At 38.0% G+C, this 25057-nt stretch overlaps 3 protein-coding genes across 3 annotated transcripts; 2 read left to right on the top strand and 1 right to left on the bottom strand.

Moving 5' to 3' along the window:
- The first annotated feature begins 78 nt into the window (after positions 1-78).
- Positions 79-15600, top strand: dis3 (DIS3 exosome endoribonuclease and 3'-5' exoribonuclease). Its single transcript, XM_058058501.1, has 21 exons — positions 79-602; positions 833-990; positions 2380-2570; positions 2636-2709; positions 2783-2950; positions 4414-4575; positions 4652-4765; positions 6491-6628; positions 6699-6845; positions 6958-7074; positions 8222-8323; positions 8406-8470; positions 8550-8634; positions 9621-9748; positions 9828-9914; positions 9984-10140; positions 12345-12559; positions 12650-12818; positions 12994-13152; positions 14160-14282; positions 14363-15600. Exons 1-21 carry the CDS (start codon positions 384-386, stop codon positions 14429-14431), a joined length of 2847 nt encoding a protein of 948 aa, XP_057914484.1. The 5' UTR covers positions 79-383; the 3' UTR covers positions 14432-15600.
- bora (bora aurora kinase A activator) lies at positions 15221-21842 on the bottom strand. The gene is made up of 12 exons (XM_058058503.1): positions 21688-21842; positions 21362-21502; positions 21187-21293; positions 21039-21084; positions 19858-19939; positions 19752-19796; positions 19634-19690; positions 19317-19564; positions 17935-18097; positions 17163-17722; positions 16948-17091; positions 15221-15998 (listed from the first exon to the last, which is right to left on the bottom strand). Exons 2-12 carry the CDS (start codon positions 21500-21502, stop codon positions 15978-15980), a joined length of 1614 nt encoding a protein of 537 aa, XP_057914486.1. The 5' UTR covers positions 21688-21842; the 3' UTR covers positions 15221-15977.
- mzt1 (mitotic spindle organizing protein 1) lies at positions 21843-23941 on the top strand. The gene is made up of 3 exons (XM_058058504.1): positions 21843-22154; positions 22242-22387; positions 23787-23941. The coding sequence occupies exons 1-3, from the start codon at positions 22103-22105 to the stop codon at positions 23808-23810; spliced, it is 222 nt and encodes a 73-aa protein (XP_057914487.1). The 5' UTR covers positions 21843-22102; the 3' UTR covers positions 23811-23941.
- The last annotated feature ends 1116 nt before the right edge of the window (positions 23942-25057 follow it).

Here is a 25057-nt window from a genome sequence, read left to right as displayed (position 1 = left end):
TACTACGTTTATCCGCAAGAGGCGCTGTCTAAAAAAACACTTCCCAACAAAACCAGCTTCTTTGGCTTTGTTGTTTTGGCTTTTAGATGGCCGACGAAAACTACCTCCGGAGTAGAAGGACAAAACTCACATAAAACGGCATATTTTTCGAGTGGTTTTATAGATTATTTTCTTTCTATATAGTATATCGTATACTTAAATCAGATTTTAATAGACAAAATTTATCGTTAATATTGAGTACGTTCACTGTCTCTATGTAAGGTCCCCGGTATTGTTTTTGTCGGCCCACTAAATGCGTTCCACATGGTAAATAACATTTTTGTTTCACTCAAATGTTAGGAGTAACCACATGATTTTTACTTTTAAAATTCCTAGCCGCCATCATGTTGAAATCCAAAACCTTCGTTAAAAAGACTCGCTCAGGTGGGGTCATGAAAATTGTACGTGAGCATTACCTGAGAGATGATATTTGGTGTGGAAGCGAAGTTTGCAACGAATGTCAGCAGGAGTCCAGCGTGCTGCAGAGAGATGCGTGTATTGAGAGCAACTTGTGTTCTTTTCCACATTATCTGATCCCTGACACGAATGTGGTGTTGCATCAGGTGAGAAATTAGAACGAAACTGATTTATCGATGCATGTATCATCAATATGGGGATATTTGTAAACATCCCTCCACTGTATGTACCATGCATAAACTAGGACGCACGTTATTGAGTATAACTATATTGGAAAAGGCTACCCTTTGTATTTGATCATGTTAATTTGCATTTGAAATGGCACATAAATTTTGTGCATTTTGTTGATTGATCAAAATGTTGTTTGATCCCACAGATTGACGTGCTGGAGGATCCTGTGATTCGGAACGTCGTCATCCTTCAGACTGTTCTGCAGGAAGTCCGGCACCGTAGTGCTCCGGTTTATAAACGCCTGAAGGACCTAATACATGAAAAAGAAAGATACTTCTACACCTTTACCAATGAACACCACAGGTAATCAAATCTGCGTCTTGATGATGATGGGGGAAAAAATGTCATTTTTGTAGCATAGAGTTGAAATATTATAGAAAATTATGTCTTCAAGTCGTACGATTATGAGACACAAAACAAAATAATATTTTTTTGGAAAATGAGGTTGGGGAGTGAGTGCTAATATGGGAATCAAGTCAAAATATTATGTAAATACAGTCAAAATATTCCAAAAAGAACATTTCTGTAGATTATTTAAGAAGAAAGTTGAAATATATGAAAAATGTGAAAAAAAAATTAAGAGAATAATGTCAAAATATTCAAGTCGTAAGATTATGAGACACAAAACAAAATATTTTTCGAAAAATGAGGTTGGGGAGTGAGTGCTAATATGGGAATCAAGTCAAAATATTATGTAAATACAGTCAAACTATTCCAAAAAGAAAATTTCTGTAGATTATTTAAGAAGAAAGTAGAAATATTTGGAAAATGTAGAAAAAAATTAAGAGAATAATGTCAAAATATTCAAGTCATAAGATTATGAGACAAAAACTAGTATTTTTTTTTGGAAAATGAGTTTGGGGAGTGAGTGCTAATATGGGAATCAAGTCAAAATATTATGTAAATACAGTCAAACTATTCCAAAAAGAACATTTCTGTAGATTATTTAAGAAGAAAGTTGAAATATATGGAAAATGTGAAAAAAGAAATTAAGAGAATAATGTCAAAATATTCAAGTCATAAGATTATGAGACAAAAAATAGTATTTTTTTTAAAATGAGTTTGGGGAGTGAGTGCTAATATGGGAATCAGGTCAAAATATGATGTAAATACAGTCAAAATATTCCAAAAAGAACATTTCTGTAGATTATTTAAGAAGAAAGTTGAAATAGATGGAAAATGTAAAAAAAACCCAATAATTTTAAGAGAATAATGTCAAAATATTAAGAATTTGTAAAAGCTCACAATTTTACAAGAATAAACTTGTGAGATGATGGGGGTGGGATGTCATTTTTCATCTCAATCAGGTCAAAATATTATGTAAATACAGTCAAAATATTCCAAAAAGAACATTTCTGTAGATTATTTAAGAAGAAAGTTGAAATATATGGAAAATGTAAAAAAAAAGCAGTAATTTTAAGAGAATAATGTCAAAATATTAAGAATTTGTAAAAGCTCGCAATTTTACAAGAATAAACTTATGAGATGATGGGTGGGAAATGTCATTTTTGTAGCATAGAGTTGAAATATTAAAGAAAATGATGTCTTCAAGTCATAAGATTATGGCATAATAACCACTAAATAACCACATGTGTCCCACAGAGGATCGATATGGTTCCTGGGGTTCCTGGTTCCTCTTGGGGATGATTACTGAGATCGTTTTTTTTTTTTTAAAATTTATTATTCCTACAGAGAAACATTCATCGAACGCGAGCCAGGCGAGAGCGCCAATGACCGGAATGACCGAGCAATCCGCGTGGCGACCAAATGGTACAGCCAGCACTTGAATAAGTGTGACGCCGATGGCCTTAAGGTGGTTCTTCTGACTAACGACCTCGGGAACAAGCAGAAGGCGGAAGAGACTGGTCTGCTGGCGTATAAATGTAAGCTAGCTTATCAATTATGGATTTGAGTGACAGTCATCTGCTAAAGCATCATATGTGCACAGTTGAGGAGTACGTCAGGGGTCTGATCGCAAATCCTGAGCTCGTGGATCGCCTGGCGTTGTCAAACGACGACAAGGTAACGGCGTCCCTTTTTAGTCGTATGGATTTTGAAGTCCTCATCCTGATTGGATCTCTTCTGGCCGCCTCAGAATGACATCACCAGCAGTAAAGTCCTATTCCCAGAGCACCTCCCGCTATCCAGGATCCAGGCAGGCATCAAAAGCGGCTCTTTCCTCCAAGGGACCTTTAAGGCAAGCAGGGACAACTACCTGGAGGCCACGGTCTTCATCCAAAAAGACGAGGAAGACGGCACAGAGGTATGCCATTCTTATACCTTAACACCTTCTGGGGTGTTGGAAAATGAGGTTGGGGAGTGGGTGCCAATATGGGAATTAGGTCAAAATATTCCTAAAAGAACATTTCTGTAGATTATATATGAATAAAGTTGAAATAGATGGAAAATGTAAAAAAAAAACAAACAATAATTTTAAGAGAATAATGTCAAAATATTAAGAATTTGTAAAAGCTCGCAATTTTACAAGAATAAACTTGTGAGATGATGGGGGTGGGATGTCATTTTTCATCTCAATCAGGTCAAAAATATGATGTAAATACAGTCAAAATATTCCAAAAAGAACATTTCTGTAGATTATTTAAGAAGAAAGTTGAAATAGATGGAAAATGTAAAAAAACAACAACAAAATATTATGTAAATACAGTCAGAAAATTTCTGTAGATTATTTAAGAAGAAAGTTGAAATAGATGGAAAATGTAAAAAAAACAAACAGTAATTTTAAGAGAATAATGTCAAAATATTAAGAATTTGTAAAAGCTCGCAATTTTACAAAAATAAACTTGTGAGATGATGGGGGTGGGATGTCATTTTTCATCTCAATCAGGTCAAAATATGATGTAAATACAGTCAAAATATTCCAAAAAGAACATTTCTGTAGATTATTTAAGAAGAAAGTTGAAATATATGGAAAATGTAAAAAAAACAACAACAAAATATTATGTAAATACAGTCAGAAAATTTATTTAAGAAGAAAGCTGAAATAGATGGAAAGTGTAAAAAAAAACCCAATAATTTTAAGAGAATAATGTCAAAATATTAAGAATTTGTAAAAGCTCACAATTTTACAAGAATAAACTTGTGAGGTGATGGGGGGGGGATGTAATTTTTCATCTCAATCAGGTCAAAAATATTATGTAAATACAGTCAAAATATTCCAAATAGAACATTTCTATAGATTATTTAAGAAGAAAGTTGAAATAGATGGAAAATGTAAAAAAAAAAAACACAGTAATTTTAAAAGAATAATGTCAAAATATTAAGAATTTGTAAAAGCTCACAATTTTACAAGAATATACTTATTTTACAAGAATAAACTTGTGAGATGATAGGGGGAAAAATGTCAATTTTGTAGCATAGAGTTGAAATATTAAGAAAATGATCGTAACATTATGAGACACAAAATAATAATTTTTTGGAAAATGAAGTTGGGGAGTGAGTGCTAATATGGGATATCAGGTCAAAATATGATGTAAATACAGTCAAAATATTCCAAAAAGAACATTTCTGTATATTATTTAAGAAGAAAGTTGAAATAGATGGAAAATGTAAAAAAAAACAACAGTAATTTTAAGAGAATAATGTCAAAATATTCAAGTCATAACATTATGAGACACAAAATAAAATATTTTTTGTAAAATGAGGTTGAGGAGTGAGTGCCAATATGGGAATCAAGTGAAAATATTCCTTGAAACATCTCCATTTCAGGTCCTCATCCAGGGCCTTCAGAACCTCAACAGAGCCGTGCACCAAGACGTGGTGGCGGTGCAGCTGTTGCCTCGCAGCCAGTGGGTGGCGCCGTCCGCCGTCGTGCTGCAGGACGTGGGCTCGGCCAAGGACGACACCACGGAGGAAGAGGAGGACGATGCTGTGAGTAGGAGTTGGAAATAGAGGAGGAGCAACATGACGTTGAAAGTCCATCTTGTGTGTGTGTGTGTGAGAGCAGCTGAAAGGTTCAGCGGGGGACGTGGACAGGAAGCCCACCGGCAAAATAGTGGGCATCATCAAGAGGGGCTGGAGGCCCTTTTGTGGCATGCTTAATGTCTCCCAAATCAAAGAGGTACAGTATCTCCTGTTAGCATCCATTTTATTTATTGTAGCCACACATGAGGGGGGGGGGTTCAAAAGAGCGGCCTGGGAGCCAAGACCTCATTTTTGTGGAATTTTATTGACATTTCAAAAAGTAAAAAAATTAATTTTCAAAAACATGACATGAGAAAAAAAAGCAAAAGAATGAACAAAGTTGAATTTTATGGGAAAATTAAGTTGGGGATGAAGTTATAAAGTCAAAATGTTGGAACAAATTCATAATTATGAGAAGAAAACGTACATGAAGAAAGTTGAAATAAATGGAAAATGTAAAAAAAATAACAGCAAATTTTTTTTTTAATTTTAAGAGATTTATGAGAATAATGTAAAAATATTAAGAATTTGTAAAAGCTCGCAATTTTATAAGAATAAACTTATTTTACAAGAATAAACTTGTGAGATGATGGGGGGGGGTGTCATTTTTGTAGCATAAAGTTGAAATATTAAAGAAAATGATCGTAAGATTATGAGACACAAAACAATTTTTTGGGAAAATAAGGTAGATTATTTAAGAAGAAAGTTGAAATAGATGGAAAATGTAAAAAAAAAATACAGCAATTTTAAGAGAATAATGCCAAAATATTAAGAATTTGTAAAAGGTCGCAATTTTACAAGAATAAACTTGTGAGATGATTGGGAAAAAATTGAATTTTTGTTGCATAGAGTTGAAATATTACAGAAAATGATCATAAGATTATGAGACACAAAACACATTTTTTGGAAAATAAGTTAAATTATTTAAGAAGAAAGCTGAAATAGATGGAAAATGTAAAAAAAACCCAGCAATTTTAAGATAATAATGTCAAAATATTAAGAAATTGTATAAGAATAAACTTGTGAGATGGGGGGGGGATGTCATTTTTGTAGCATAGAGTTTTTATATTAAGAAAATTATCATAAGATTATGAGACACAAAATAGTAATTTTTTGGAAAATGAAGTTGGGGAGTGAGTGCTAATATGGGAATCAGGTCAAAATATTATGTAAATATTGTCAAAATATTCCAAAAAGAACATTTCTGTAGATTATTTAAGAAGAAAGTTGAAATAGATGGAAAATGTAAAAAAAAAAAAAAACAGTAATTTTAAGAGAATAATGTCAAAATATTAAGAATTTGTAAAAGCTCACAATTTTACAAGAATAAACTTGTGAGATGATGGGGAAAAAATATCATTTTTGTAGCATAGAGTTGAAATATTACAAAAAAATGATATCTTCAAGTTGTAAGATTATGAGACACAAAACAAAATAATAATTTTTTTGTAAAATGAGTTTGGGGAGTGAGTGCTAATATGGGATATCAGATCAAAATATGATGTAAATACAGTCAAAATATTCCAAAAAGAACATTTCTGTAGATTATTTAAGAAGAAAGTTGAAATAGATGGAAAATGTAAAAAAAAACAAAACAGTAATTTTAAGAGAATAATGTCAAAATATTAAGAATTTGTAATATAATGTAATATAAAATATTTTGGGAAAAACAGCAAAAATGTTAGAAAAAACAAATGAAGTACCAAAGTTCATACGAAGGATTACTAAGTAATGTTTTTTTCACCTACTGTATGTAAGAAAGCAGATAAGTATTGTTTTCTTGAAGTATATATAAGTACTTAGCGTATTTACATATGTTGCGGATGTGATCCGATATGTCTCGGATCTTTATTGACGTGATGTTCTGTTCTTCTCCGTGCAGTCCACACGCCACCTCTTCACGCCGGCGGACCGCCGCATTCCACGCATTCGCATCGAAACTCGCCAAGCGTCCACGTTGGCAGGCCAGAGGATCATGGTGGCCATCGACGGCTGGCCCAAGGACTCCAGATATCCAAACGTGAGTTCCATTCGCTCCCCTCTCCTTGGTCAGACGCAATTGGTCGTGAACCCGTTTTCTCTGCTGTTAGGGTCACTTTGTTCGTAGTTTGGGCACGGCGGGGGAGAAGGACACGGAAGAGGAAGTCCTCCTGCTGGAGCACGATGTTCCTCATCAGACGTTCTCTCAGGCAGTGCTCAGTTTTCTTCCCAAAATGCCGTGGTGCATCAAACCCGAGGTAAGTTGGAAGTCAGGGTCGCAATACTTTTGTCCGTGAAGGTGTCTACGGTTGTAGAACCGTTGTAGAACCGTTGTAGAACCGTTGTCGAACCGTTGTACTGTTCACGCAGGACATGGTGGGGAGGGAGGACCTCAGGCATCTGACGGTCTGCAGCGTGGATCCTCCAGGATGCACGGACATCGACGACGCTCTGCACTGTCGACAGCTGAACAACGGAAACTTTGAGGTACACGCCCACTTAACAGGAAATGCAATGGGAGCCCCTTTCCACCTTCCACCTTCCACCAGGGACACTAAGACAGATCAACCCAATGGTTGGTCAGAATCAGGAGATACGAGTGACCAAGGGTCCAGTGAAGGCAACACCACATGTGGAGTTTGTAGCTCATAATTATGACTTTTTCATAATAATTTCAACTTTATATCTTGGAATTGACTTTTTATCTCGTAACTGTGACATTATGCTGTAATTTTGACTTTTTATGTCATAATTATGGCTTTTTATTGCGTCATTTTGACTTTTCCTCTCATAATTTCACTATCTTGTAATTTCAAATTTTTGTCCTAAAATTTCCAGTTTTATCTCAGAATTTTTTTCTTATAATTAAGACTTTTTCTCGTGTAATTATGATTTTTTTTAAATTTCATTCATCATTTCAACTTTTTATGTTGTAATTTTATCTCATAAAATTTGACTATCTTGTAATTTAATTTTTTTCCCTATAATTTCAACTTTTATCTCTAAATTTTTTTCTTATAATTTTGATTTTTCATCTCAGAATTTGACTATCTTGTAATTTCTAATTTTTTTCTTTAAATTTCAACTTTTATCTCATAAGTAATACTATGTCATTTCAATTTTTTTTCCTACAATTTCAACTTTTATATCATAATTATGACTATCTCAGAATTTTTTTCTGGTGTAATTATGATTTTTTTGAATTTCATTCGTCATTTCAAATTTGACTATCTTGTAATTTCACATTTTTTTCCTACAATTGCTACTTTTATCTCATAATTATGACTATTTCAGAATTTTATTCTGAGAATTTTGACTTTTCATCTCATAATTTGATTATCTTGTAATTTCACATTTTTTCCCTACATTTTCAACTTTTATCTAATATTTATGATTATGTAATTTCAATTTGTTCCCCTCAATTGCAACTTTTATCTCATAATTATGACTATCTCGGAATTTTTTTCTTATAATTTATAAGACTTTTTGTTGTATAATTATGATACTTTTTATGTTGTAATTTTATCTAATAAATTTTATCTTTCAATCATAATCATGACCTGCCTCTGGCTAATTGAATGTCGGTGTAAACTGGATCATTGAAGCCAATTGTATTGTGTTGTGTTTCCCGTAGGTGGGCGTCCACATCGCTGATGTCAGTCACTTCATCAGACCCGGAAACGCTCTGGACAAAGAAGCCGCCAACCGAGGCACAACCGTTTACCTCTGCGGCAAGGTGCCACGTTGCGTTTACTGACCACAGACACCGTGTTTGAGTATGACCACTCAAATAATAAATAACCACGTGTGTCCCACAGAGGATCGATATGGTTCCCGAACTGCTCAGCTCCAATCTTTGTTCCCTACGCTCCAACGTGGAGAGGTGAGGACCAAATACACTCCTGTAATAATATCATATAATACTGTATATGTATATTAAAATTTCTATTTTGTTCTGCAAGGCTGGCTTTCTCGTGCATCTGGGAGATGAACCAAGAGGCGGAAGTCCTAAAAACACGCTTCACAAAAAGCGTCATCAACTCCAAGGTAGGACCATCTTTCTGGAGGTATTCCTTTTTTTACTACCGTATCTTTTATTCAGCTTTTTATTCCTTTTAACCTCTCTGGAATAAACCAGGGGTGTCCAAAGTGTGGCCTGCAGCGGTTTTTAAACTGAAAAAAATGGAACCCAGTTTTTGCCACTGAAAGTAAACAAACATTTCAATGGTAAGTGATTAAAAAAAAGTCGAAATTATGAGATAAATTTAATTTATGACATAAAGGAAAGTCATAATTATAAGATAATGTTGAATTTATGAGATAAAATTCCTAATTATGAGCGGAAAAAAAAATTATAAGCTAAAAAGTTATACACCCCCCTTTAAATGTTTGGTGATGTTCCCAAAATGTTTGAGAGGAGTGTAATTTTTTTCTTTATTGCATAATTATGACTTTTAACCTCGTAATTTGAACAAATAAAGAAAAAATAAAGCAAACAAAACAAATAAAACAAAATAAATCAAAAATAAAGAACAGAAAAATTGACAAAAATCTGCAGTGATTTTACAAGAATAAAGTCAAAATATTAAGAGAAAAAAGTTGTAATCCAAAGAGAAAGAGTCGTCATTTTACGAGACTAACATAAAATAAATAATAAATAATAAATAATAAATAATAAATAATAAATAATAAATAATAAATAATAAATAATAAATAATAAATAATAAATAATAAATAATAAATAATAAAAGAAAAATAACATAATTTTAGTAGAATAAAGTTGAAATATGAAGGTCGGAATATTATGAGAAAGTTGTAGTCTTTGGAAAAAAAATTCCAATGTTACAAAAATAAATTCCAAGTATGGGAGTAAAGCTGGAATTAGGAAAGGAAAATGAGGTTTGGACACCCCTGATATAAATAAAGCTTGACTCCGGGAGACATATGGAATATGGAATGTATGGGAAAAAAATTCCCATAAACATGTTAGGAATTTTGGGTCAAATTTCCCGTATCCTCCTGCTTCACTGCAGGCATCGCTAACCTACGCGGAGGCGCAGATGAGGATCGATGACACCAGCAAGAAGGACGACATCACCAGGAGCCTGCGTGGCCTCAACAAACTCGCCAAAATCCTCAAACGAGGAAGGATCGAGAAAGGGTACGATTCCAACCTGGAGGGGGGGGGGGGGGGTTGCAACGCATAGCGGGAAGACAAAATGACTGTTTTTGTTGTTCAGGGCGCTGACGCTGTCCTCCCTGGAGGTCCGCTTCCACATGGACAGTGAAACCCACGACCCCATTGAGCTCCAGACCAAAGAGCTTATGTAAGTTTAAAAAAAAATAATAAAAAAATGATATAAATAATGTAAATAATGGCTTCTCTGGGTTGCCAGGGAGACCAACTCCATGGTGGAGGAGTTCATGTTGCTGGCCAACATTTCCGTGGCTCAGAAGATCTACGATGAGTTCTCAGACTGCGCCTTGCTGAGGAAACATCCGGCACCTCCACCATCCAACTACGACATCCTCCTGAAGGCCGCCAAGTCCAAGGTGAGGACTGGAAGCGGAACCTGGAATGTGGGCTTCCGAATGTTTTCCGAACATTTGCTGGACGATAGCCACATTTACATGACGCTACCAAAAGAAAGATTAGACTCCTGTCTTTCATCAGAAAAATTCTAGTTTGTTTCTACTGTTTTCCGTTCTCTAGTAATCAGCAGTAGAACATAGGTAAGTTTCAGGAAAATATCGGTTCCCAACTAGAAAAGGGAAAGCAGCTTTTTGTGAAAAGATACAGTTCAATCTTTCCGAATGGAATCTTTCCCAATAACCTTTCCGAAAGCAATGGTATACATGGAAAGGAATATTCCAATCGCGTGCGACATGCGCCGCTATAATCCAACAGAATAGTCAACGGGGCATGCCCAGTAAAACGTAAACATCAACATCACGTGACTTCCTCGAGTTTTTCTTTCACTTGTTGGAATAACTTTGTATCTTTGTAACTTTGCACGGCGATCGAGTGGTTAGCGCGCAGACCTCACAGCTAGGAGACCAGGGTTCAATTCCACCCTCGCTTCCGTATGTTTTCCTAACATTTGCTGCACGATAGCCACGTTTACATGAGGAGTTTTTGTCTTTCCGAATGGAATCTTTCCCAATGACCTTTCCGAAAGCAATGGTATCCATGGAAAGGAATATTCCAATCGCGTGTCTACATGCGGCGCTATAATCCAACTAGAATAATCAATGGGGCATGCCCAGTAAAACGTGAACATCAACATCACGTGATACCGACTTTTTTTTTCACTTGTTGGAATAACTCCGTGGGCGGCACGGCGTACGAGTGGTTAGCGCGCAGACCACACAGCTACGAGACCAGGGTTCAATTCCACCCTTGCTTCCGTATGTTTTCCTAACATTTGCTGCACGATAGCCACGTTTACATGAGGAGTTTTTGAATCTTTCCCATCTGTGGAAAGGAATATTCCAATCGCGTGTCTACATGCGGCGCTATAATCCAACAGAATAGTCAACGGGGCATGCCCAGTAAAACGTGAACATCAACATCACGTGATACCGACTTTTTTTTTCACTTGTTGGAATAACTCCGTGGGCGGCACGGCGTGCGAGTGGTTAGCGCGCAGACCACACAGCTAGGAGACCAGGGTTCAATTCCACCCTTGCTTCCGTATGTTTTCCTAACATTTGCTGCACGATAGCCACGTTTACATGAGGAGTTTTTGAATCTTTCCCATCCGTGGAAAGGAATATTCCAATCGCGTGTCTACATGCACCGCTATAATCCAACAGAATAGTCAACGGGGCATGCCCAGTAAAACGTAAACATCAACATCACGTGATACCGACTTCCTCGAGTTTTCACACTCACATTCATACCTATTCATACCACACAGAGGTGGGATTGAACTCGGGTCTCCTAGCTGTGAGGTCTGCGCAGTAACCACTAAACCACCGTGCAGCCCTCCCGTATTTTGTCAGAAAAAAAAGTTTTTACCTTTTCCGTTCTTTAGTAATCAGCAGTGGAACATAGGTAAGTTTCAGGAAAATATCAGTTCCCAACTAAAAAAAAAAGAGCATAACTTTTTTTTTTTTTTTTTTGCTTTTGCGACAACTCAAATATATAAGCAATTATACCACAACAAAAACAACACAAACAAGGTAACAAGCAGCATCAGCAGCATTCATACCTATGGACAATTTGGAGTCGCCAATTAACCTAAGTTGAAATATTAAAGAAGTTGCCATAAAGTTGTAATATAATGATAAACCAACTAAATCTAGAATTACAGTAGCTTTGGTAATGTTAAATATTAAAGAAATATTATGGGAACAAAGTCCAAATATTAGAAGAAGAACATGTAGTATGAAGATTCATTCATTTTCTACCGCTTAGCCTCAAGAGGGTCGCGGGGGTGCTGGAGCCTATCCCAGCTGTCTTTGGGGCGAGAGGCGGGGTACACTCTGGACTGGTGGCCAGCCAATCACAGGGCACATATAGACAAACAACCATTCACACTCACATTCATACCTATGGATAATTTGGAGTCGCTAATTAACCTAGCATGTTTTTGGAATGTCGGAGGAAACCGGAGTACCCGGAGAAAACCCACACATGCAAACTCCACACAAAAATGGCTACTGTGGTTTAAAAACAAACAAAAACAAATAAGTACTTTGTGGGGTTTTCTGTGTGCAAAGCCCCAAAATAAAAACTCTTCCCGTGATGGCAGGCCGTGCAGATCCATACCGACTCCGCCAAGGCGCTGGCTGACTCCCTGGAATCCGCCAAAGTGGAAAACTTCCCGTACTTCAACACACTCCTTCGCATCTTGGCCACCCGCTGCATGATGCAGGCCGTCTATTTCTGCTCGGGCATGGACCGGGACTTCCACCATTACGGCCTGGCTTCACCAATCTACACGCACTTCACGTCGCCCATTCGGAGGTTTGGGACGCTGACGCCGAATATTATTATATTATTTATATATATTTTTATATTATATATTTTTATATTTTTAAAATTCCTCCTGTGCAGGTATGCTGATATTATTGTACACCGCCTCCTGGCTGTGGCCATCGGAGCGGACAGCACCTACCCGGATTTGACGGACAAACATAAACAGTCGGCCTTGTGCAACAACCTCAACTACAGGCACAAAATGTCCCAGTATGCTCAGCGGGCGTCTGTGGCCTTCCATACACAGGTAAGCATCAAATGGCAGTGGTATACCGGGTAGTACATTACAACATATATCATATTATGATGAATTTTGCATATAATATATATTATGTAGGGCGGCATGGCGGGCGAGGCGGGGTGCACCCCGGACTTTGTCGCCAGCCAACCTATGTGTCTCATCCAGTTTTCTGTCTTGGCAGCTGTTCTTCAAGACCAGAGGCATTCTGAGCGAGGAAGGGTTTGTCCTCTTCGTGAGGAAGAACGCCATCATCGTCCTCATCCCCAAGTTCGGCCTGGAGGGAACAGTCTTCTTCGACGGCAAAGACAAGAGCGGCATACGCCTTGTTTTTGATGAGGAGGTAATAAAAGATGGACTCTACAGTCGACCGATCACTTGGTGGTCTTTCAAAGGTTAATTAACGGACAAATGGTCATTGTGAGGGCTGCATGGTGGTCGAGTGGTTAGTGTGCAGACCTCACCAGAGTTCAATCCCACCCTCGGCCATCTCTGTGTGGAATTTGCATGTTTTCTCCAGGTATTCCGGTTTCCTCCCACATTCCAAAAACATGCTAGGTTAATTGGCGACTCCAAATTGTCCATAGGTATGAATGTGAGTGTGAATGGTTGTTTGTCTATATGTGCCCTGTGATTGGCTGGCCACCAGTCCAGGGTGTACCCCGCCTCTCGCCCGAAGACAGCTGGGATAGGCTCCAGCACCCCCCGTGAACCTCGTGAGGATAAGCGGTAGAAAATGAATTAATGAATGAATTATTAGAGCCCTCTAGACATGAAATAGCACCCCTATAGTCGTCTTTATACTTAATTACTCAAAATAGTAAAGTTTGAGTTTGCTGAAATAAACTTTCCTCTGTCTTTTGTGCTCTGTGATTGGCTGGCCACCAGTCCAGGGTGTACCCCGCCTCTCGTCCGAAGACAGCTGGGATAGGCTCCAGCACCCACATGAGAATAAGTGGTAGAAAATGAATGAATGATCATTATTTTGTGACTATTGAACAATAAATGATATGTAGTACTCTACACTGGTCACTAGGTGTCAGTAATGTGTAAGTTTTCATGTAATATGAGTGTAAAGCTGACTATAGGGATGTTATTGTTTGTCTAGAGGGCTCTAATAGTGGTAAAAAACATATTGTAGATAACCTTTCTATGCTATAACTCTGAAAATATTTGATTTTTAAACTTATCCAGCCCTGTGATTGGCTGGCGACCAGTCCAGGGTGTACCCCGCCTCTCACCCAAAGACAGCTGGGATAGGTTCCAGCACCCAACAAGAATGAATGAATAAACTTATCCAATGAATCACAATAAACGACTGTAATCCTGATTATTCATTTGTACGTGTAGGCTCCGTCTCTGACTGTAGAGCAGCACACCTTCCGTATCTTTGACCGGGTGAAGGTCACCATCAGCTTAGACGACTCCAACATTCAACACCAGAAGATCCGCATGGCTCTCACGGAGCCGGTGGTAAGAACTCACTCGCTTGGAGATCTTTTTTACCATCTTCTTGTCCTCCTTAAGTAATCTACTCTACATTTGCCTTTAAGATTCCAGGCGTGAGCGTTTCAGCCCAAGATGCCGGACCACAAGCCAAGAAGCCCAAACTGGATCGCTGATCAAGAACTCTTAATCTTAGATTAATCTTTGGAACATTTAATAAACCTGAAGTGATATCAATACATCCATATTTGATAGTAAAATAAACAGTGTGCTGGTCATTTTATTGTAAAGGTTCCCTATGTTCCATGTAAAAAAAAATGACCTACTTACTCACGGTGCAACAAAATAACACATCCACAGCAAGTTAGCGTTTAACATTAATCAACTATAGCTGCTTCGTGGGTAATAAAGAGGTAAGCGCTAAATAAAACTTGTACCTTGTAAATTACGAGTGCCCACAAAGTATGCTGGGTAGTCCTGTGGCGAATAATCAAACGGAAATCAGGAGTTTGTGGAAGTCTCTCGTTTACTTCCTCGATCAACATGTTTGGCAATCAAATAGAAATGTGAGTGCGCCACAAGCTACCCAGCATGCTTTGCGGTAATGTACGGGTGTCGTGCACACATTTGTATGATGCAGTAGATAGGTTACATTGTGTGTCAAGTTGCTTTTTTTTTTTTTACTATTTCCTGTGCGGTGGACAGAATTACGAGTTTTTAAGGTAACGTATCACATTAATCAACTATAGTGCCCACAAAGTATGCTGGGTAGTCCTGTGGCGCATGATCAAACGGACATCAGGAGTATGTGGAAGTCTCGTTTACTTCCTCGATCAACATGTTCGGCAATCAAGCAAAAAAATGAGAGTGCTCCACAAGTTACCAAGCATGCTTTGCGGCAAGAATGTATGGGTGTCGTGCACATTTCTTTTTCTTTGATGCATTAGGTAGGTTATATTGTGTGTCAAGTTGCTTTTTTTGACTATTTCCTGTGCGTTTGAAGCATTTAGAAACGCCCGGTGGACAGAATTAAGACGTTCTGTGGGCCGCATGTGTGCCCGCAAGCTGCTATTGTATTTTGACTTTTAATTCATCACTTTTTATGACAAGTAAAATGACTGCTATAGCCTTGTGGATCCTTGATATTGTTTTCTACATACGTTACAGTATGTTGAATCGACACAATACGGAGTATATTCAAGTATCAGGAAACAAAAAATAATAACATGAACTATATTACTGAAGTGAAAAAAAAACATGTTATTAATCAGGTAAAAAGCAATAGTGTCCATTTAAATAATCCAGCAACGGTCATCAGTGGTATTCTTATTTCGAGTGAGGGAAAAAAAATTTAAAATGTTCAAGACACCTGAATGTTCACAGTTCTCATTGACAGTCAAATGAAAAAAAAAGTGTTAAATACATAAAAATCCATATAGTTTGCTAAAAACATACAGTACAAGCATGATTGTGTCTGCACCAAATCAAATCGCAAAAAAAAAACTTGAAAGTGATTATCCCTTGAAGTGCCATCACCGACATGGTGGATACAGCAAAAATAACATTGAACTTCTCTATTGATGCCGTGATAACCACGCATGGAAGCTAATTTAATGCCCTAATAAAACACTCCTACCAGTGTAGACAACTGTTGTTAAAAAAAAAAAAATAATAATAATAAAAGCTGCAAGTTGTGGTGTTCCTTCCTGTGGGTTAGACAGTTCAGTGATGAGGATTCCATGCCTGGAACACGAGAAACACCATATCTGTGACATGTCTTGGTTGTGATTGTTAGAGTGCAGGAAATAACTGCAGAGAAATACTCTGATCATTAATAAAATAAATTACAACAAAAAACAAAACTTAAATTATATTAGGAAAGCAGGAAGTGAACAAATGTAACAGTTACTGATTGTAAAAGTACCAGATGGAGGGGTAGGATTTAATAAGCTTTGCTTCTTCCTACTCCTTTTGGACATGTGGAACTGGGAACTGATTATGGGATGCATTCAATTGTAATCTGATGCATGTTCAAATGAAATTAAACCATTACTTATAAATTTAAAAAAAAAACTTAAATTATATTAGGAAAGCAGGAAGTGAACAAATGTAACAGTTACTGATTGTAAAAGTACCAGATTGGAGGGGTAGGATTTAATAAGCTTTGCTTCTTCCTACTCCTTTTGGAACTGTGAATGTGTCATGATGTGCTATATATATATATCACTATATTGACTGTTACTATGGTACCCATTATGTCATTGGATGCTCATATCACGTTGTACTTTGGTACGTGACAAAAGAAAATTATACAAATTTTTAAAAAAATTAAACATTTTTTGAAAAATTATAAAAAATTATAAAATAAAATATTTTTTATTATATTAGGAAAGCAGGAAGTGAACAAATGTAACAGTTACTGATTGTAAAAGTCCCAGATGGAGGGGTAGGATTTAATAAGCTTTGCTTCTTCCTACTCCTTTTGGACATGTGGAACTGTGAACTGATTATGGGATGCATTCAATTGTAATCTGATGCATGTTCAAATGAAATTAAACCATTACCATTACCAAATTGCGCAAGACTGAAGTGTGCACTAATGTAATGTAACGGGTAAGCTAACATTCCAAATGTAATCGTTTTGATGTGACCGCTCCAGTGCACTTAATTGGATCTGATGTCAGTACAGTACCTTTATTTTCGAGGTTCTAGTGAGATGGACGGCATCTTCTGGAAGGTTGGAGTTGAAGGATTCTTTCCCGTGAGCAGAGTCCGAACCGAGTCCGTCGATGAGGCTTCCGGCGCCTGCTGAGGTAGTGTTGTATCCGCTGTCCACCTGCGCACACACACAAAAAAAATAAATGTCAATCAATCCCTTTTCGGGAAAAAACGATTAGCAATACCGACCTGCATGCTGGAATCGTAACGTATGCTGCTTCCGTCCGCCAGAAGCGACACAAACATCTGAGAGCTTTCTGTGGCGGACACGTTGCCCATTCGAGAACTTGTCAGCTGTCCTGAAACGGCGCCGTTGTCCGTCTCTTCGTCCTCTTCCTGTTTTCTCTCCATTCTCATTTCCTGTGTTTTGACAGGCTCTATAAATCCCAAACTGGACCTCCCTTGAGAATGATGGTTCAGATTCAGAGAAGAGGATTGATCCAGATCGATGGAAAGAATAGATGATGGTGACGATGAGTGCGTTAGGTCCTCTCCTTCATCATTGTCGGGTAGCCGGAGGTTGAAGATGGGCGAGATGAGAGGAGGGGAGGCCCAGCAACGGAAACTGGTCCTGGGCTTGGATCTGGTACGTTGTTGCTGGGGGTCAGAGCGGAGATGGTGTGGAGAACAGCTGCGAATGGGAGAGCAGCCCTCCACGTACGGACTCTTGGCGCAGGAGGGGGGGTCCATGTCCACGGGGACGCCGCAGGGAGTTAAACTGCACACTTGCTTCCACTCGACTGAGGAAACTTAAAAAAAAAATACAGTAATCTGAGAATTAAAGCAGTATTACATGAAAATACTAATCTACTGTCAGAATACTCATCATATTTGATGAGGTTGTTTATTAAAGCAAATAGCTCTGGTATTGGAATTATCGACAAATCCGAATTCTGGACTCCAAAGTGTAAAAAAAAAAAAATCGATCCAAAATACTAATTCGTTCTTCACGACAGCATACCTGAGCCTGTGGGCGTGCGTGCTGCATTCGCAAGAATAGGCGAAAAACTGTGAGACCCCGTGCCAGCGGGTGACGACCTATCCGGGAAGAGAGGGCTGGCGATGCTGCCGAGGCTGCAGTCCCGGAAGCGGCCCTGCTGGATGGGACTGGAGGAGAACTGACCCTGCATAGCAGTTCAAAAAGTAGAATCCGATTAGTATTATGAACTACAAAAAAAAAGGGCTGCACGGTGAATGAGTGGTTAGCGTGCAGACCCAAGTTCAATTCCACCCTCGGCTATCTCTATGTGGAGTTTGCATGTTCTCCCTGTTCGTGCGTGGGTTTCCTCCCACATATATTTGAGTTGTCACAAAAGAAAAAAAAAAGTTATGCTTTTTTTTAGTTGGGAACTGATATTTTCCTGAAACTTACCTATGTTCCACTGCTGATTACAAAAGAACAGAAAAAGGTAAAAACTTTTTTTTCTGATAAAATACAGGACGGCTGCACGGCTGTTTAGTGGTTATTGCGAAGACCTCACAGCTAGGAAACCCGAGTTCAATCCCACCTCTGTGTGGTATGAATAGGTATGAATGTGAGTGTGAATGTGGTTGTTTGTCTATATGTGCCCTGTGATTGGCTGGCCACCAGTCCAGGGTGTACCCCGCCTCTTACCTGAAGACAGCTGGGATAGGCTCCAGCACCCCCCACGACCCTTGTGAGGATAAGCGGAAGAAAATGAATGAATGAATGATATGTAGTACTATATATGTAATGTTAGCATTCGGCATTCCTAATGCTAATGTGTAAGTTTTCATCTAATACGAGTGTAAAGCTGACTATAGGGGTGTTAGTTTTTGTCTAGAGCGCTCTAATAGTGGAAAAAAACATATTGTAAATAACTTTTATATGCTATTCTATGCTATATATGTGCCCTGTGATTGGCTGGCCACCAGTCCAGGGTGTACCCCGCCTCTTACCTGACGTCAGCTGGGATAGGCTCCAGCACCACCGCGACCCTTGTGAGGATAAGCGGTAGAAAATGAATGAATTAATGAAATATAAGTCTAAAACCTGATGCACGGCGGTCGAGTGGTTAGCGTGCAGACCTCACAGCTAGCAGACCCGAGTTCAATCCCACCCTCGGCCATCTCTGTGTGGAGTTTGCATGTTCTCCCCGTGCATGCGTGGGTTTTCTCCGGGTACTCCGGTTTCCTCCCACATTCCAAAAACATGCTAGGTTAATTGGCGACTCCAAATTGTCCATAGGTATGAATGTGAGTGTGAATGGTTGTTTGTCTATATGTGCCCTGGGACAGCTGGGATAGGCTCCACCGACCCTGGAAAATGAACGAATGAACTACAAAAAAAAACCCATCACCAGCCATCTTTGTTTAACTCACCGTAGGAAGAGTGGGGGCTGTCATAGCGCAAGACAAAGGGGAGGAAAAGGCGGATGAAGTAGCCCCCTCAACGTCGTGTATAGCGTCCTCATCTTGCATCAGACCTCTATCTGGGGTCGGCGGACTGGAGTTCTCGGAGCCGCTGGAAGCACCTCTGCCATCCAGGAAGAGCTTACGTCTTAAAGAGGAGGAGCTCAGGCTCTCCTGGACCGCATCGCACATGACTTCCTCGTTACGGCAATACTCCCCTGGGAGACATACGTGGTGAGATAACCTGATGAACCACCTGGGCTGTAACGTAACAATTCCAGGCTTACCGAGAAGCTTCTCCAAATCAAAGGCCACAGGTAACGAGAGGCTGGTCTGACAGGAAACTGCAACAAGATGAGAAAATGTTAATTGGGAAAGGGAAATATTAATAATAAAAGTATTTACCTGAGTGTTTTTCTGGCTCCTCAGCGATTGCCGGCGACAGAGGGCCTGAGGATGAGCGACATAAAATGTTAACATGCAAAAAATCTTAAGAGAATATGGATCTTACTTTTTTTATACACGTGAAGAAAGGCTTTCCGGGTGTCTGAGACCGCCCACGGGGAGGGCACGATGGCTTCTTTGGTGAAAAACTGAATGGGACACAGAAATAAATACATACACGTTACATATTGGTAATGGTAATGATTTAATTTCATTTGAACATGCATCAGATTACAATTGAATGCATCACATAATCAGTTCACAGTTCCACATGTCCAAAAGGAGTAGGAAGAAGCAAAGCTGATTAAATCCTACCCCTCCATCAGGTACTTTTACAATCAGTAACTGTTACATTTGTTCACTTCCTGCTTTCCTAGTATAATGAAAAAATATGTTCTTATTTATTATAATTGTTTTATAATTTTTAATTTTTTAAAATAATTTTTATAAATGTTTACATTTTTTAAAATAATTTTTATAAATTTTTTAAATAATTTTTATAGATTTTTTTATTTTTGTCACGTACCGAAGTACGAGGTGACATGACCATACAATGACATAATGGGTACCATAGTAAGTGTCAATATAGTGATATATATAGCACATCATGACTGGTTCAAGACTCTTCATCCTTGTATTTAGCAAACATCAACAACAACTCTTGTAGAGAAGTATTGAATGACATTTTTAGCTAATTGGTTATTTTTAGCCTTATGCATTATTTTAGCTGTTTGAAGATGAACTATATCAGCAAGTTGAAGTATTTGTGATTTTAGAAATAAGGAGTTAGTATGTTCTATGTAGGCGGCATTATGAATTATCCTTACTAAATCTGTTTTTAATGTGTAACTTTTTATACCTGACTGCTGTGCCCCGCTTTTACCCCTGTTTTAGCTGTGTATAAACGAATGAATGTTGTATTTTAATGTATATTTTACTCTGTTGACTAGCTTTTATTCAACTCCATGTTTTTCTGTAAAGCGTCTTTGAGTATTTTGAAAAGCGCTATACAAATAAAATGTATTATTATTATTATCCTTACTACCCTTTTTTTGCAGTACTGAATATTAAACTACTGAAGGTAATTTCCGAAGAAACTGTATGTGAACGTTGAAGAGTAAAAGAGCGAATGTCCTGGATGATTTGTCTGACAAAATGGCGGAAATATCTCCATTCATTTTCAATGGAAAATTCGTCAATTGAATCGGTTCAAAAATGTAAACAAAAAAGGTTTGAATCATAACATACCTGTTCTATGGCAGTCTGGCGCTTTTCTTCTGTGTCGGAGTCTGCCCTTTAAGATGGAGATACAATTCATTCTCACCCTGTTAATGCACTCAAGGTTCCTAGATCTCACCCACTTTTGGAGTAAAATGGCTGGGATTACTTCAGGTACCTTGTCTGACTGAGGAAAAATGATTGTCTCTGGATTTCTTCTTGGTCTATGTCCACTGGGAGTAGACTGGCCATTTCTTCAATAGACCAGTTAAACTTGGGGGGAGTCTATGATGAGAGTATTCTAAGTAATACAAAAAAAGCATTGAAGATGATGGAAGTGTGTGTAAACTTACAGCTTTACAGATCTTGGACTTGAACGCGGAAGGACTCGGCACCAAGGGTTCCCGCAAGTGGCGGTAGTCATTGGGACTCTCGAAGGGGTTTCGTACCGATGGTCTACCTGGAGTGATATGGATCTTTGTGTGGTCCCCCATCTTTAACACGAAACACAATATTTTAAGCAAAATTGAAAATTAAAGTACATATAAGACGATTAATGGCTGCAATGGCTTCCAGTTTGTCATTTAACCATCGACGCTGCTCGCCTTTACGTAAAAGAAGCCATTTTACTTCCAAAACCGATATATGTCTTAATATATATTCCGTATTTGGTACTTACAACATAGATGATCGAGTATTTTTGATGCCGAAGCGAAAAACAGCAGCTAATAAGTGAGGAATGAGCCCCAAGTAAGGCGTCTGTGGAGGTTTATTTCAATTTCACCCTCACTTCGCCTACAGCCAATAGAAATCCTTCCGGAAGTTTATGCCAGCCAATGACGACGCTCGTTTCGTCACGTCCGCTTCCTGTTTAGCTATTGACGCGCAGGGTTGCTCTAAGCTAGATAGTTAGCTGCCTTTTTTGTTTATTTTCACGCGGCAATTCTCTTCATAGCATATATAGAGTTACTACAAAATGTTCAATATTGGATTAATTTGTTGAAGTCATCTTGTGAGGGATCGTATACTTGTTGTAGCCTGTATGTTAGCCGCGCGCTAGCAAGTCGGCTAACGACCCATTCAGCACCAGGACCATGGCGAGTGCAGCAAATGCTAATCTAAACGCAGTCAGGGAGACTATGGACGGTAATGTAGTGTTTGTTTATTATCATCACTTAGCAACACTGCAACGTTGCACTCAATTTTAACATTCCCCCTTGCATCCTTCAATAGTGTTACTGGAGATTTCCAGGCTGCTCAACACCGGCTTGGACATGGAGTCTCTGTCCATCTGTGTGAGACTATGTGAGCAGGGCATCAACCCAGAAGCTCTGTCTGCAGTCATCAAGGAGTTGAGGAAAGCCTCAGAGACACTCAAGGTAAACAATTATTCTCAAAAGCGCCTAATAACATGGATTGTTGGAAGGTTTTGTGCAGTTTGTTGGCTACTGTCACAAGCCACAAGCTGCAATATCTGCAACTGTATTGACTTAAAGGGGACCTATTATGCTTTTTCCACTTGTCAAACCTATAAATGTAGTTAAGATGTTGTATTGTTACGTTAAACGATGCAAACATTCAGGTTTGTGCATTTGGAAGTGAGACCTGAAAGAAGATTGGGTAGGCTCAAAACGCTCGGTTCCAGAGGGCGTTGCAAAACTGTTCCTTTTGTGATGTCACAGAGGAGCCATAAGGAAGCGTGGCTGTCGCCGTGATAAACTCTCTCACCTCTCCACCTCTGTTTCTGTTCCTCTGTTTATGTTGCTAGCAATGGCTGGTAAGGGAAAGCCACATTTGTTTACAATTCCTAAAGACGCCTTTTAATCTTTTAATCTAAACATTTTAATCTGTCAACGGCATTTTACACTGGACTGTTTTGTGAACACTGGTTAGCATTAAGCTGGACTAGCCGAGTCTGACGCCTTTCCAATATTACTTGGTCGTGTGGAAGAGTCAGAAGAGCAAGCAGTAAGTAAAAATTTATCAGTGTCCTAAATGTGTTTATTTTTTATAAATTATTATTTATTTATAAAATTATAAAATTATAAAAATTATAAAATTATTTTATATTTATTTAATAAATTATTTTATTTATAAATTATTATTATTTTTATTTATTTATTTATAGAACAAAAGTGCTTGTCTGTGTAGCAGTATAGAATGTGCATCAGGGGAGCTAATTGCGTTTCACACCACAATAGTAGTTTCCCACCACAATTGGTGGCTCCACCAGTGTTTAGAAACACTGGTAGTCCTGCAAAAACAACATTACATGTTTTGGATGCTGTTGAAAATGCTAAAATGCTAAAGCTACTTACCAATGTCTTGAAGTAACCTCTTTTCTTGAGAAACTCAAGAAGATCAAAGTCGGGATCCAACACATACGGCTGTATGTTAAAACAAAAAAAGATAAATCACCGTTTATTATCAACTCCTATAAAGTTGGGTTTGCAGTTAGAGACACAACCAGTCCTTCTAAGCACTCGGGAGTGTGACCAACCACTGTGGAGTGGGTATACCTGGAGGCGGGGTGTGGGTGGAATACATTAAAACAGACCGTTTTCGCAGGAAGTATGAATAGCTGAATAGGTGCAGATTCTGGAAGACCTAGAAAGCTCTCTGTGCTGGTTATTGTGTGTAGCTGCTCTATAGGAGTCCACAACTCAATACAATACTATACAATATTGAAAAATGAGCATAATCGGTCCCCTTTAAATTGATTGAATGCAAGGGGAAGTACCACAGCGATGCTCAAAAACTATTTATTCTGTGTTACAGGCTCCTGAAAACTGCACAAACTAAAAATCCAGCCACCCACTTGGGATTCTTTTAACTGGATTCTACCTTTTGGGTTGTCTCTGCCATTTCCGTGGACATCGTCAACATCCACTTCACCTCAATCCTTGCCTTAAACGAGGGACACTACAAGCTTAGGTGAAACACCTGCCCCCCTGCAATAGTACATTTTTGATTATTTACTTTTTAAAGTGTCATTTGTTTTTATTTTGGTTAAACATGCACTATAATTGGAAATTACAACATTACAGCCAGCAGCCACGAGGTGGTGCTGTGACCCGCCATTTCAAGACAGTCTGCGCCATTAAAAAAAAAGTATTCTGTAATAACTGCTGTCATAATATCACATTATGATACAATTGAATTGTACAGTATGTGTCTTTGATTATTATTACATATTAAGTTTACCTTACAGTCAATAGGGAAACATTAAATACCACTAAGAAACTTATTAAATAAGATTTGGTAATTGTTAGTAGGTTTAATCCAGGGGTGGGCAAACTTTTTGACTCGCGGGCCGCATTGATATTGGGGGGGGGGGGGGGGGGGGGGCAGACTATATATTTTACACGTAACAGTCCACCTGGTATTATTGTATCTGTAAAATTGTCATGCAATCTGCTATTATTATTTATTATATTATATTATTATATTATATTTATATTTAAATATTTTAAAAATAATAAAATATTATAATAATTACAATAAAATTAAAACAATAATTATTATATTATTATTATGTAAAATATGCAAACAACAATAATATATATAATTAATATAACAATTAGCATTAATATAATAATTATAATAATCATAATAGTTCTAATAATAATTATAATAATCTAATAATAATAATAATAATAATTATTATTATTATTATTATTACGTGCTTGTGTCCCTTTTTTCAGGAGCACTTTGTAAACAACAGACCATGTCAAACAACGAAATTGATAAAACCATCAAAAGGTTGGCTCAGGCCATGATGCCAGGTTGTATGTTGAATTTAAATGAAATACTTGGGAAAGATTGGGCGGGCCGTATTCAAACACTTGGCGGGCTGGATGTGGCCCCCAGGCCGTAGTTTGCCCACCCCTGGTTTAATCAATACAAATGTACCCCCTTTGATATCTTAGCCAGAAAACAAAGTCCCAAAATACTATTAACGTGTATAAATAAAATTACTTTTTTTTTTCTTTGCACATTTTTGTTCAAAAAAACATCAACTCAATGACTCAATGACTTGTGCTATTTTC

This window comes from Doryrhamphus excisus, chromosome 20 (assembly GCF_030265055.1).
Source record: "Doryrhamphus excisus isolate RoL2022-K1 chromosome 20, RoL_Dexc_1.0, whole genome shotgun sequence".
NCBI lineage: Eukaryota > Metazoa > Chordata > Actinopteri > Syngnathiformes > Syngnathidae > Doryrhamphus > Doryrhamphus excisus.
This window is presented reverse-complemented; position numbering and strand designations above follow the sequence as displayed.

Coding starts and splice junctions, on each gene's coding strand:
- bora (XM_058058503.1), bottom strand. CDS start 21,502: ATGGGGGACCACACAAAGATCCATATCACTCCAGGTAGACCATCGGTA. Junction 19,940..21,038: donor GCCAGACTGCCATAGAACAG/GTATGTTATGAT, acceptor TGTCCCATTCAG/TTTTTCACCAAAGAAGCCAT. Junction 15,999..16,947: donor CTAGAACCTCGAAAATAAAG/GTACTGTACTGA, acceptor CTCGTGTTCCAG/GCATGGAATCCTCATCACTG.
- dis3 (XM_058058501.1), top strand. CDS start 384: ATGTTGAAATCCAAAACCTTCGTTAAAAAGACTCGCTCAGGTGGGGTC. Junction 6,629..6,698: donor AGGACTCCAGATATCCAAAC/GTGAGTTCCATT, acceptor CTCTGCTGTTAG/GGTCACTTTGTTCGTAGTTT. Junction 10,141..12,344: donor TGAAGGCCGCCAAGTCCAAG/GTGAGGACTGGA, acceptor CCGTGATGGCAG/GCCGTGCAGATCCATACCGA.
- mzt1 (XM_058058504.1), top strand. CDS start 22,103: ATGGCGAGTGCAGCAAATGCTAATCTAAACGCAGTCAGGGAGACTATG. Junction 22,155..22,241: donor AGTCAGGGAGACTATGGACG/GTAATGTAGTGT, acceptor ATCCTTCAATAG/TGTTACTGGAGATTTCCAGG. Junction 22,388..23,786: donor AAGCCTCAGAGACACTCAAG/GTAAACAATTAT, acceptor TCTGTGTTACAG/GCTCCTGAAAACTGCACAAA.